At 39.8% G+C, this 14577-nt stretch overlaps 1 protein-coding gene and 1 non-coding gene across 2 annotated transcripts in view; one reads left to right on the top strand and one right to left on the bottom strand.

Annotated features, from left to right (window-relative positions):
- Positions 1-14577, top strand: part of AKAP13 (A-kinase anchoring protein 13) — a 261930-nt gene that overhangs the window by 154665 nt on the left and 92688 nt on the right. The window contains exons 9-10 of the mRNA XM_037731692.1: positions 2678-2753; positions 8426-8562. Coding sequence (XP_037587620.1) covers positions 2678-2753; positions 8426-8562 — 213 coding nt within the window. The remainder of the gene's footprint in view (positions 1-2677; positions 2754-8425; positions 8563-14577) is intronic.
- On the bottom strand, positions 14145-14250 carry LOC119468361. The gene has a single exon (XR_005197021.1). It is a non-coding gene; the product is annotated as a U6 spliceosomal RNA (small nuclear RNA).

Raw genomic sequence — 14577 nt, 5'->3', positions numbered from 1 at the left:
TTTTTTTAAAGACAGATTCTTGCTCTGTCACCCAGGGTGGTGTTCAATGGCACAGTCATGGCTCACTGCAACCTCTGCTTCCTGAGTTCAAGTGATTCTCGTGCCTTAGGCTCCTAAGTAGCTGGGATTAACAGGGACCTACAACCACACCCGGCTAATTTTTTTATTTTTAGCAGAGACAGAGTTTCAACACGTTGGCCAGGCTGGTCTTGAACTCCTGACCTGAAGTGGTCTGCTTGCCTCGGCCTCCCAAAGTGCTGGGATTACAGGCATGAGCCACCACTTCCAACCCCAAATTCTTTTCCTCTAATGATGGTCATTAGTTAATGAGGTTTTTCGTTGGTTAAACTGATTTTTACAAGTGATAAACCAAACTTGCATTCCTGGGTTGAACCCATTTGGTCATGATATCTTAATCTGTTTTATATATTGCTGGATTCCATTAACCTAAAATTTGGTTAAGGTTTTTTGCATCTGTATTCCTGAGGAATATTAATCTATAGTTTTGTTATAGCTGTCAGGTTTTGATTTCGGAGTAATGCTAGGCTCATAAAATGAGCTGTGTTCACATGTTCTTACTCATAAGTGGGTGTTGAACAATGAGAACACATGGACACAGGGAGGGGAACATCACACATGGGGTCTGCCGGTGGGGGCGGGTGGGGGAGCTAGGGGAGGGAGAGCAGGAAGTTGGGAGATTAGGAAGAGGTAACATTAGGAGAAATACCTAATGTAGATGACAGGGGGATCGCTGCAGCAAACTACCATGGCATGTGTATACCTATGTAACAAACCTGCACGATCTGCACCTGTACGCAGAACTTAAAAGCTAATAAAAAAAAATGAGCTGTGTTTTAAATACTTTTCTTCTATTTTCTGTAAGAGCTTGTGTAGAGTTGGTATTTCCTTCTTAAATGTTTGGTGGTATTCACCACTGTAGTCAACTGGGCCTGAAGTTTTCCTTGTAATAAAGTTTTAAACTATGGATTAAATTGCTTTAATAGAATAAGGCTATTCAGATTATTTATATTTTCTTGAGTGAAAATTGGTAGTTTGTGTAGTGTCATGGAATGCTGCTGTTTCATCCAACTTGATTTTATTGCAGTAATGTTCATGATATTTCTTTATTTTTTCAGTATCTGTAGGATCTGTAATGGTGTCACTCTGTAATTCCTAATTCCTGTCATCTTTAGTATTTCTTTTGTTTTTGATTAGCCTCACCAAAGTTGTATTGATATTATTGACCCTTTAAAGGAACCAGCTTTTTGTTTCATTGATTTTATTGTTCTTACGTTTTCTATTTCATTGATTTCTGTTCTTTATTTTCTTTATCATGCTTGCTTTGGATTAATTTGTTCCTTTTTCTAGTTTCATAAGGTAGAAGTTTAGATCACTGATTTGAAATACAGGCATGTAATATAAATATTGCTGTTAGCACTGCTTTAGTTATATCCCACAAATTTTTATATGTGGTTTTAATTTTTATTCAATTCAAAATATTTTATTCTTTTTCTTAATACTTCTACTTTGATTCGTTGGGTTATTTAGAAGTTAAAAAAATTTTTTTTTCAAATATTTGAGTTTTTTCCGAGTATCTTTTGTTTTGGATTTCTGATTTAATACCGTTGTGATCGCAGAAGAATACTTTTTATGATTTTAATTCTCTTATGTTTGAGACTTGTTTTGTGCTACAGAATATGTTTGCTTTATGTGAGATTTGTTTTGTCATAGAATATGAATATTCATCATGCACTTGAAAAAGAATCTGTCTTATGCTGTTATTGGGTGGAATGTCCTATATTGTGTCAAACTGATGGATGTTTTTCAAGTTTTCTCCATCTTGCTGATTGTGTTTCTACTTTATCAATTAAGAGAGGAGTATTGAAATCTTCAGTGGTAATTTTAAAAATTTAAAATGTAATGAAAATAGCGTTATAATGTTAAGATGGTTGGGAGGTATAAAGGCTATACTTAAACTTTTTTTTAATTTAGAGGGGGTATTTGCTTTTTAGAATAACACAAACTTGGCATTCCAGCACCAGTCCTGCTATTTATTACTTCAGCAACCCCTCTGAGCCTGTTTCTTTTTTTTTTTTTTTNTTGAGATAGAGTCTTGCTCTGTCGCCCAGGCTGGAGAGGCATGATCTCAGCTCACTGCAACGTCTACCTCCTGGGTTTAAGTGATTCTTGCACCTCATCCTCTCGAGTAGCTGGGATTACAGGCATGTACCACCCCGCCCGGGTAATTTTTGTATTTTACTAGAGGTGGGGTTTCAACATGTTGGCCAGGCTGTCTGGAACTCCTGGCCTCAAGCAGTCCTCCCACCTCAGCCTCCCAAACTGTTGGGATTACAGGCATGAGCCACACCAAATTGGTATTTTAGTCTTTAGTCAGTTTCATTTGTTAACTTTTTTTTATTTTACTCTTGGCGTACACTGTGGTCTTCATCTCTATGTATCTTTTCCTATTGCTTTGGTATGCCTAATTTTTATTGATAGTCTCTTTAGAGCCTTAATTGAGTATAGATCGTGAAAAAAATTGTTTTTTTCCTTGACATAAGTTTACTCACCCTGTGTTAAAAAGACAGGAATGTTGGTATAGTCAAAAATTTTGCAGCTATAAAATTATCTCACGGTACTTCAATGTCTGAAACTCAGTGTTTTCCTTCTCTTTCAGATAAACCGAGAAAACTGGTGTACAATAGAGCCGTGCCCTGATGCAGCATCTCTTTTGGCTTCCAAGCAGAACCCAGGTAAGCTGAGATTGTCCGTTCATTTTCTGGAGCTGCAGGCCCACTCTAACAGATCACTTTATTTGGAGATCTACCTTTCCTTAGCATGCTATACAATAAATCAGAGGAAGGGATATATGTGATTTGGGTTTGTAGGCATTTTGTCTCACAGTTGAAGATGAGTATGTCATTACCTTAATTTTATTTTGGTAGTAGCAGACGTCATAGGTGACTTTATGATTCATTCATTTCTGATGGCATCTGTGACGTGTATATACAAGGGACATAGGTTTGTTAATCTGGTAAAAGGTTATATAAATCTACTGTTAAGAACCAAACCTGAGGTTCTCAATTTTGACTGCACATTGGAATTACCTGGCTGAAGAAGCTTTAAAAATATACTAATGCCTGGGTCCTACTTCCAGAGATTCTGATTTAATTGGGTGGAGTGTGGTCTGGATATCAGAATCTTCATAAGCTCCTTTGGTTACCCTGCTTTGAATCCAGTCTTGAGAACCATTACACTTTGTGTGCATGGTCAGGATTTGAGTCTTTCCTTAAGTATCTTTGAGTTACTACTAACAACACTTGAGGGTGTGATGCTGTTAAGTCCTTCCTTGCTAATGACACAGCACAAGGCTTGTGGTTACTTAGGATTTCCAGCTTCTAAACCGAGTCCGGCCTCTAACTCTGTGACGTAAAGTATGTTCCCTAATGTCTGTGTGCTCCGTTGTTTCCCATCTGTAAAGTGTTAGCTTGTCTCATTTTGAGGGTGTTACACAGATGACATGATGAGTAATCCCTTTGCCTGTTCCTACGGCTGCTAAGTGAATACTAGCAATTTGCATTCTGAGTTTTTTTAGTCTCCTTTACCCAACAAACCTCTGTTTCCTTTCCCAATTTTTACTGCCCAGCTTTAAAAATTACCTGGTCTTCATTTGCAGGTCTTTTTAGAAATGGTTTAGGTGTAGGTACACTCCAGCAGCATTAAATTTAAAAAATTGTTTTGAATCCTCTAACTGCAGAGAAGCTTCCTACTGATTCTCGATTCTCTGACTTTACTACAAAGGAAATATTAGAAATATTAGAAACAGATATAAAAAGTGTTTTTCTCTATTTTTGTCTCATTTTTGAGAGTAGGTAAAGGATACTTTGCTATAGGGTCCAAGTTTTATGGGATTGACCCTGTTCACAGATTTAGCTGATACTTCCCCCATGTAGCCTCCTAGAACCGTCTACGTAAACATGTACCACTTACTACTGTGTTTTGGTTCCTTAAATTGTTTGGGGCTTTTACTAAAAGTATAATTACAACCACCCAAGAGTGAAACTTTCTGCCAAGTAAAGATTAAATGAGGTTGCTCACAGTTTGAATATTCATAGGGAGGAAAGATCTCCACACATCATAGTTTAATTTCCGTATTTAGAGAAATGATTTTTGAACCCCTGAACATTTTCCCCAGGATACAATTTTGAATTCTGTAGACCTCCACACCCTAACCCCAAACATAAGCAATTTAGTCTTTTTAGAGTATTTTTTGATCTTGATTTTAAAATTGCAGATCAGAATCATGCTACGGAGATTTTGATTTTAGGCATAGTGTTTTTGTGAATCCCAGCTACTTTGTTTAGCAAGTTTCTCTATTTTACTTCATAAACACTTCCTCAAGGGAGCAGTAGCATTAGACCAAATAAGAGAATGTCTTTTGGCTGGATATGGTGGCTCACGCCTGTAATCCCAGCACTTTGGGAGGCCGAGGTGGGCAGATCACAAAGTCAGGAGTTCAAGACCAGCCTGGCCAATGTGGTGAAACCCCGTCTCGACTAAAAATATAAAAATTAGCTGGGTGTGGTGGCACACCCCTGTAGTCCCACTTACTCGGGAGGCTGAGGCAGAGGTTGCAGTAAGCCAAGATGGCATCACTGCACTCCAGCCTGGGCGGCAGAGCAAGGCTCCGTATCAAAAATAGATACTGTCTTTTAAAATCACTTTGTATACTCTTCAGTAATGGATCATCACAAGGCAGGATTTTGATTAGTGTGACATAACAGAGCCCACTGGATGTCAGCACTGTGTTTTCCTACCCTTCCTCAACAACAATTTGTTGGTATATCTGTTATTTTAAACCCCAGGTAGTAGACAGCATCTTTTTAAAAGTTTGTATTCTCTTAGCTTCTAAAAAGCTAATAGCTCAGTATACAAAAATTATAGACAAATTTACATACGGGTCATAAAATGGGACTGGCCCTAGCTATGCCCACTTTTAAGGTTCTGTCATCGGGATACTTACTGAATCATACATTAAAGGTTAATGAAGCCTTAACTTTGTTAGACACATGTATCACACACCTGCTATATGCTAGAAACCAGAGTTGTGGATACTATATGTATAAATTATTTCTGTCACTATGGCTCCTTTAGGGAAGTAGCAATCATCCCTTGTCACTGTTACAGAAATGGCAACTGAGAGGAGAGTGAAATTACTTCTTGCCTGGAATTTTTCTTCTAATAACTAGTCAGACCTGGATTTAAGCCCAAGCAGTCTAACTCTAAAACCAGAGCTCTTTATTCTTTATACTTTGATCTGCTGCTCCCCTTTATTCATTAGGAAGGGGACATAGAAGAAAGAAAATATTTTATTAATTTTGAAAACTTAAAAATACATGTGACCCAGGGGCTTAGCTCTGCCTTTAGGGATTGTTCCCGCCTTCCCCTGCCCCATGACGTTGGGGGTTATAATGGTTTATAGTCCCTCTCTCTCCATCTTACTCTTTTTTTCTGTACTTTCCCCTCTTCTCCTCCTCAACAATTGGCTTTATCTCACAGAGCAGACTCTCATCCCAAACTTGGTTTGTCATCCCTTGTGGTGCTGGCTTGAATTTATTTTCTGGGTGAGGTGTTCCTACCAGGGCTGAATCTGGATCTTCCCCATGAATTTTCCATTCGAATATCATGAGCTGGTTTGTTTTCCAGTCTGGAATTTGGACGTGGTCTGTTAGACAGCCAGCTGGACAGCGAGCAGCTCAGTGTAGTTGCTGTGACAGCCCTTTCTTTTCTTGGCCAGCCCCCCTGTTTTTCCCTCAACCACAGAAAGGCGTTTTTTATTTTTTCAAGTGGGGAAAGGAGAAGGACTAGATCACACCCACCAACTCCTCTTAAGTTACTGCATGCTCTAGGAAATAGGGAAAAAACCCTCCAGAATGCCCATAGTTTCCAGTATGTTAAAGGCAGGGCTGTTCCCACTGAATTAACACACTCCGAAATCGTTTGAACCAAGACTGAAACAAACTTAGGTGATTTTTGTTTTAACTGAAAGATTTTCAGATTAATCCATAAGCCCTGTTCCATTTCCTATGGCATTTTTTTGTGTAATTCTTTGTTGAAATTGTCTCCTAATACGTTCATTTCTGCCATGAGACAGTAAACTGCCTCCCTCACAACACGAAGCATTTCTTTTTATTTGGATACTGTGCAGTATTTAGCTAGATGCCTAGTTAGTAGAAAAAGTAACTTTATTGACAAGTGATTTATGACCTATACTAATGCAGTGCTTCGTTGACCCTTGCTCTGAGCTACCAGGGCGAATAATTTAGTAATTATCACTAATCAATAAATGTTAATTAGAACAACTGTTTCTTCCCACAGTCTCTCAGACAGCATAATTATCATGCAAGCATAGACTGTAATAATCAAAGGAGACATTGGAAGTTATCTGTTCTGGTCTTCAGGTTCCCTCTCTGTGTAGCTGCTCTTTCTGTAATACCCTGATATAGCCATTCACTCTCTGTTCCAACCCTTCTGGTAAAGTGGTAATTCACTGCAGCCTCCACCTCCTGGGTTCAATAGTCATTACTTTGTAGGGCTACCCAGCCTATTGCTCAGAAGCCCCATTGTAGTGAAGCTCTGCAGCTCACACTCATGGCCTTTGCTCAGCCCCTGGAATAGCACTGAGGCAATCTCTGACCATCTTTAGGCACATTTTCCTCAAGCTCCTCAGCAAGCTGAATGCATCTCAGATGTTTTGACTGTTGTGACCCCATTACTTTGTACACATTTTTGTTTCTCAGTGTTCTACCTTAGGTGTTATCTAGGAACAAGCAGAATCCGAAGGGTGTGGTCTGGATGGTGCATGGTGACGGGATTGTTCCTGTTTTGGATGCCAGTGTACTGTTTAGTAATAGAGACTAAAACTATTAATGTTTTTTCAGTTTTGCCATCACCTTGTATTGTCAGTTCCTCTTGATTTTGCTTCCCCCAAAACCTCCAGGTAGAGTTCACTTATCTCTTAGATAGCCAGGTTTCCTGCTCTGTCCTTCATCACTTAGTGTCACCTACAAGTTTGATAAAGTGTACATACATGTTTGTCTAAATAACACATTAACATGCTGACAAAAACAGAGATGCATGACTTTTTAATCTTTTTTTTGTTTCGTGAAATGGAGTCTGTCTCTTGCCCAGGCTAGAGTGCAAGGGTGTGATCTGAGCTCACTGCAGCCTTCACTTCCCAGATTCAAGCAATTCTTCTGCCTCAGCCTCCCAAGTAGCTGGCATTTCAGGTACCCACCACCATGCCTGGCTAATTTTTTGTATTTTTAGAAGAGACGGGGTTGGCCAGGCTGGTCTCGAATTCCCGGCCTCAGGTAATCCACCTGCCTTGGCCTCCCAAAGTGCTGGGATTATAGGCGTGAGCACCACACCCAGCCATGACTTTTATCCTTAAAACTTCTTGAAGGAAGCTGATATCCACTCCGTAATGGATCTTGGGTTCTTGGTTTAACCATTTACAAATCTCTTTAACCATATTACTACCAAATCACATGTCACTTTTGTTTACAAAGTTAATAGACAGTCTGGGCAACATGTTAAAACCCCATCTTGACAAAAAATAAGCTGGGCATGGTGGCATGTGCATGTAGTCCCAGCTACTTGGGAGAATAACGTGTGAGAATTGCTTGAGCCCAGGAGGCAGAGGTTGAGGTGAACTGAGGTCGCACCGCCACACTACAGCCTGAGCGACAGAATGAGAACCTGTCTCAAAACAAACAACACAAAACAAGCAAAGTTAGTGAGGGGGAATACCTTGCTTATTTCAGGCTAAGTTTTTAGGCTTCCTCGATGTACCAATGTAATATTTCTGTAGCAGACCCCTCACTGGCTTGCCAGGGTCCCTGTTCTAGTTACTGAACTGAAACAGATTCTAAATGATATATTTTTCCCCTTTGGCACATTATGCCCGCAATTTAGGAGCTATTTATGGTAAGAAAAGTTAAATTTCTATTTGTTATTACTCAGTAGAACCTATAAGTTTAAAACCCACCCTATCACATAGTTGCTAGTAACAGACTTTGGATTTTGAAGACAAAAGAAGAAAATTCCCTAACTACCAAGAGGAAAACATTATCATTCGGGTATCTAAATAGAGGTAGAGTATGCTTCTAAATCATCCTTTTATCTGTCTGTACCTAATATAATCATGGCAGATACATGGTTGTCCTATAGGAGCTATACCAGCCTGGAATTGGAGTAGCAGAGCTACTAATTTGTGTCCTTTATAGCTTCTTAATATTGAAAAAAAAAAGATGTAGGGAAGGAAGATAAGTGTGAAGGAGAGATTTAAAAGACTGGTTGCTGGGAGGAAAATTAAGTTTGTTTGTCTGTTTTTCAATATTGGTGAATACATTCTCTTTTTCAGAATGTGAGAACTTCCTGGATGTTGGACTGGGCAGAGAGTGTACCTCAAAACAAGGTGTACTTAAAAGAGAGTCTGGGAGTGATTCTGACCTCTTTCACTCACCCAGTGATGAAATGGACAGCATCATCTTCCCAAAGGTATTGCATGGACCTTCATTTCAGTTTTTGTCCTGTGCTTTCATGTTCCTATTTGGGCTTCCCAAACTCTTTTCCGCCTTTTTTTTTTTTTTTTTTTTCACCTCTTGTGCTCATTGTCTCCCCAAGACATGTTGTTGCCCTAAATATGTAACTCCTGCTAGTAAGTTGTGATCCAGCTAGCCTTGTAGGGCCTCACTCACCCTGAGAGGAGTGTAAATGTTCTCTTGGAGAAGGAAACACCAGATTAGCAGGGTTTAGAAAAAGGCATTGGGCTGGGCGTGGTGGCTCACACCTGTAATCCCACCACTTTGGCAGGCTGAGGTGGGTGGATCCCTTGAGGTCAGGAGTTCAAGACCAACATGGCCAACATGATGAAACCCCATCTCTACTAAAAATATAAAAATTAGTTGGACGTGCTCACTTGAACCCAAGAAGAGGAGGTTGCAGTGAGCCGAGTTTACGCCAATGAACTCCACCCTGGGTGACAGAGACTCTGTATCCAAAAAAAAGTGGCTGGGGAAGAAAACCAAATTTGTTTATTGTGAAATTGTGACTAATTACATGCAGATTTTGAAGCTCACATAGAAATCAAAAGAAATGGAAGTTCCCTTTAGAATGAAATAAGTCAGAAGACAGTGAATACTTCTCAGTGGGCAGCAAGGACCGCAGCTCAGACTACATGATGTCATATATATAAACCAGCTGTAGAGTCATTTCTGGTTAATGTGTTTAGGCCTGAAGCTTCCTGCTGAATGTGGTGGTATCACTCATCCTCATCTAGCCTGCTTAATTGGAACTTTCTCGATCTTTGCAACTGAGCCCAAGCTTTCTCCCTATTAAAAAACCCTTCCACATGAGCCAGCTCAGGTTTGCATATAATTTGAGGCTGTCTAAGGGAGGCGGCTGATGGGGGCAGTTTGCTCTCTTTTGCTTATGTCTGTTTCTAGTTGTAGCAAGTTCTGTTTTGTTCCCCCAAGAATAGAGGGCTCTCCCACAGCAAAGATAGCAAATGCTACTCAATTATATGCCACAAATTGTTTTCTTAATGCTAAGAGGTGAAGAGGCAGAAACACTGTTGAACCTATGAAGACTGTTCCTTCTAGTTTTATAATGAGTTTGGAGAAGTGGTGAGAGCAGTTGTGTTAGTGAGTGATTCGGTTGTCCAAGATGGTGAATGATGCTGTGTAGAAGTTAAAGAATAGGCGGTGTGTGGTGGCTTATGCTTGTAATCCCAGCACTTTGGGAGGCCCAGGAGGGTGGATCACTTGAGGTCAGCAGTTTGTGATCAGCCTGATCAACATGGTGAAAACCCATTTCTACTAAAAATGCAAAAACATAGCTGGGCTTGATGGCACATGCCTATAATCTGAGCTGCTCGGGAGGCTGAAGCAGGAGAATTACTTGAACCCGGGAGGCAGAGGCTGAAGGGAGCTAAGATCAGCCACTGCACTCCAGCCTAGGCAACAGGAGCAAAACTCCGTCTCAGGAAGGGGGGAAAAAATTGCAAGAATAGAGACCTAAAGTGTGGGAATCAGGAGCATGTCAACGCCTCTGTGAGTGTACCCTGTGTACCTTCCTTTCATTTTTGGCCTTCCCTAACTTTATCTTGAGCTAATGGTCTTCCCAACGTCCTTGGAAAGACTTCTTTAATATGATGCAACCTTAAGGATTTCTATTTTTGTTATCCGTAGTTGACAAAAAATTCTATGAAGTAAAAACTCCACATTTAGAGGATCTGCCTTTCTCCTAGGGAAAGAGAAATCTATAGGTTTTTAATATGTATATCAGAATTTAGGTAATTTCCACTGTGAAATTTGAGGTTTTAACCGTAAGGACTTCTATTCCTCCCAAGGGGAATACCATTCTGAAGATATGTGTTTCTAAAAACGTACTGAAACAGATTAAATAGTATCTCTAAGTTCCAGCTTTAAAATGGGATCATTGATAATCCCTGAAACTGAGTCATGGATATACAGAGATTTGTTAAATATTTATATATGTTTGAAAAAAAATTTTTTCTTCCTTTTTTTCTGTCTTTTTTATTTTTTTGTGGTCTGGTCAAAAAAATTTTAATGTAAAAAGTTTTAAAAAAAATTGAAGTGTCTTCGTTAAGAAATACTTGGTTGTAACCTCCTAGGTGCATGTCACCTTGTCCCTGGGTATTACCATCTCTGCAGACTCACAGTTACTTCTGGTCACTGAATTGAGTGGTTTTCCTAGCTAAAGAGAATTAGAATTTTCTATATTTCGCCTTCTTAACTCAGTTTCCCAGAACCATTTACGAAATTGCTCATATAAAATTTTTTTTTCAAGAATACCAGACAAATATAATTTTTAAAATTGAAGGAAGCCAGGGACAGTGGATCTTGGCATTTTGGGAAAGTAAGGTGGGAGGATCACTTGAGCCAAGGAGATCAGCCTCAGCAACATAAGGGTACCTTGTCTCTACGAACAATACAAAAATTAGCTGGACTTGGTGGTGCACACCTGTGGTCCTAGCTACTCAGGAGGCTGAGGTGGGAGGATCGCTTAAGTCTAGGAAGTTAAGGCTGCAGTGAGCCGTGATGTCACCACTGCACTTCAGCCTGAGTGACAGAGTAAGGCCTTGTCTCAGAAATAAATAAGTAAATAAATAACACCTACATTTTGTGCCAGACTGCTTAGGGAAAATCAGAAATGATAGGTTCACTTTCACCTCTTTATGCATGCTTGAGAATGTCTGAATGGCCTGAGAAGAGCTGGGGAGGGTTTTCTTAGTGTTTTTGCCCTACCAAAGTAGTTCGTGAGCAGGAGAGGCTTTGCGATAAATGTTGGCTCTAGTGTTAATAAAACCAAGGGCTTACTTACGCAAAGGAGAGAGACAAACTAATACTGACAGGGTACTTACCATACAGTAGGTACTGAACTAAGTTTTTTAAATAGTTGATCTCAATTTGTCCGTCCAGCAACCCTGACAAGCAGGTGGTTTTATCCTCCTTATGTTCTTGAGGAAATAGAGGCACTAATGGGTAAAGAAATTTATCCAAAATTACTTAGTGGGTGAGCAGCTGACTTGAGGTTTGCATCTAGGCCTGACTCTGAAATGTGTTCATTTTTTGTTTTACTCTCAACCTCCCAAAACCTGCTCTATTAGCCAGTGATGAAATAAAAGCATGGCATTGGCAGATAAGCCGTTAACTGCTTCCTTAAAAGCCTTCCTCAGCGGTCACCCACAGTCTGTTCTGTGAAATATCAAAATGTCCTACAGTTTGTTCCCAGGCTCTAACCCTCTTCTTCTCTAAAAAATAATCTATAGGCAAGACATTGCAACATCTTTTTCTTTGAACCACGAGAGATACATGAGGTCACTTCCTGCAGCCATTTGTGTGAGGGGCCTCACAGACGGCTTTAGCAGCCCGAGCCCGTAATGTTTGTCGTGACCTTTTCACCTTAACCCTGCCTTTCCATTCAGTGTGCCTCCTGGTGAATGAGCTTCATGTTTGTTCTCATGAATATGTGTGGGTTCCTAAGGACTTTCTTTTTCTTAGATCAATGGCATAAAATTGAGTGTTTGTTTTTAAAGTGAAAAGAAATCCTGGGATTCTTTTTGGCACTCGCTGAGAGACAAAGTACGATTATAAAAATATACATGATCTAGGCCAATCTGTTATCCAAAAGGATAACGTCTACAGGAAATACTAATATTTACTGCCTCTCTTCCCAAAAAGAGGTAAATAAAGCTTTTCCATGTATTTTTTTTCTCCAGGTTAGCAGATGTATCTACAATTGATCTTAAAAAATCAAAACGACTTCTGTAAGATACAAAACCCAAATGGAACATCCTTCTTTCGTTTGCACTGGTTTTTCTCATGCTTGGTCCCCAACCTAAAAATTTACTAAAAAAAAAAATAATAAACCGTTTCAGGATAAAAGTAAATGTAAGCCAGGCATGCTGCTTCATGCCTGTAATCCCAACACTTTGGGAGGCTGAAGTGGGAGGATTGCTTGAACCCAGGAGATTGAGACCAGCCTGGGCAACATAGTGAGAACCTGTGTCTACTAAAAAATTTAAAAATGAGCCGGGCATGGTGGCACACACTGTAGTCCCAGCTACTTGGGAGGTGGAGGCAAGAGGATCATTTGAGCCTTGGAGTTCAAGGCTGCAGTGAGCTGTGATTGTGCAGCTGCACTCCGGCCTGAGCAACAGATGGAGACCCTGCCTTAAAAGTAAATGTATTTACAGAATCCTAATTAAGAAAACTACAGTGGCAGCTAGGCACAGTGGCTTATGCCTGTAATCCCAGCACTTTGGGAGACTGAGGCAGGCAGATTCACTTGAAGTCAGGAGTTCGAAACCAGCCTGGCCAACATGGTGAAACCCCATCTCTACTAAAGATACAAAATTAGCTGGGGGTGGTGGCTGGTGCCTGTAATCCCAGCTACTCAGGAGGCTGAGGCAGGAGAATCACGTAGGCAGAGGTTGCAGTGAGCTGAGATCATGCCACAGTACTCTAGCCTGGGCAACAGAGTGAGATTCCATCTCATTAAAAAAAAAGAAAGAAAGGCCTGGTGCGGTCACTGAGGCTTGTAATCCCAGCACTTTGGGAGGCCGAGGGTGGGGTGGATCACGAGGTCAGGAGTTCAAGACCAGGCTGGCCAAGATGGTGAAACCCTGTCTCTACAAAAATTAGCTGGGCATGGTGGCAGGCACCTGTAATCCTAGCTACTCGGGAGGTTGAGGCAGAGAATTGCTTGAACCTGCAAGGCAGAGATTGCAGTGAGCTGAGACTGTGCCATTGTGCTCCAGCCTGGGTGACAGAGTAAGATTCCATCTCAAAAGAAAAAAAAAAAAAAAAAAAACTACAATTGCCTATTCACAAGTGCTGAAATTATTAAAATTTTATAACTGTGAACCAGTGGTAATGCTTGTAATCAGGTACTTTTCTTAAAGTATTGAACATAAATGGATTAAGTGGTTGGCATGTGCTAGGTGTTTAAAATGTGAGCTGTTATTTCCCAAGGCATGTAGTAGAGTGCCTTGTGTTTTATTATAAATAATAATAATGAATATTTGGGAATGAATGAAGATTAAAGGACTAGTATTTGGCAATATTAAGCATGATTTCTTCAGGCATAGTAATAAGATGTAAAGTATGCATCAGTTTTTATAATTTTATGTATGTAAGTGTATATAATGTTTATACCTCTGCATATACTTAGGTGTCCATACCTACATAATGTAACTCTGGCTAAGAAAGCTGATCAGGCATTTTTTCCCAGCATTTTATCATGAAAATATTTTAAAATATAGAAAATTTGGAAAATTGTACAATGAACACACATATACCCACCACCTAGATCCTACAGTTAACTTTTTGTTGTTTTTGCTCTGTTACGTAACTGTATATCTGTCCATCCTTCTGTACACCCAGTTTTCCTAAATTCTTTGAGGTAAGTTATAAATATCGATATACTTCAAGTCTGAGCATTTTGAATTCAATATTTGTTTATAGACTGGTTGGGTTTTTTGGTAGAATTTACATACAGTGAAATGCACAATTTGAGGGCACCAGTCAGTGACTTTAAAAAAAAAAAAAAAAAAGTAAAGTAATGACCGCTTCACGATTGTGTGCATTATACTTGCACAGAGGCCATGCTAATCTTCTGTGCATCGCTCCAATTTAGTGTATGTGCTACTGAAGTGAGCACTCATCATGGCTTTTGATAGAAGCTGTTATTCACCTGTGTTCCCAGCCTGCATCAGGATACAGACTACAATGATAGCTTTAGAGTTTCCTCATGTTCCTTCTCAGTCAGTCTCCATTCAGACTGTCTCAAGGCAACATCTGTCTTAATTGTTTTCCCACCACAGATTAGTTTGCCCTGTTTTAGAAGTTCATATAAATGGAATTTAAATAATATCATTTCTCTGAGTAAATACCTAGGATTCGAATTGTTACATTATGTGGTGGTTATCAGCTTAGTTTCCTAAGAAACAGATCTTTTCTCAAGCTGATTGTTCCATTTTACATTTTC

Source organism: Cebus imitator, unplaced genomic scaffold (genome assembly GCF_001604975.1).
Source record: "Cebus imitator isolate Cc_AM_T3 unplaced genomic scaffold, Cebus_imitator-1.0 Scaffold416, whole genome shotgun sequence".
NCBI classification, from domain to species: Eukaryota; Metazoa; Chordata; class Mammalia; order Primates; family Cebidae; genus Cebus; species Cebus imitator.
This window is presented reverse-complemented; position numbering and strand designations above follow the sequence as displayed.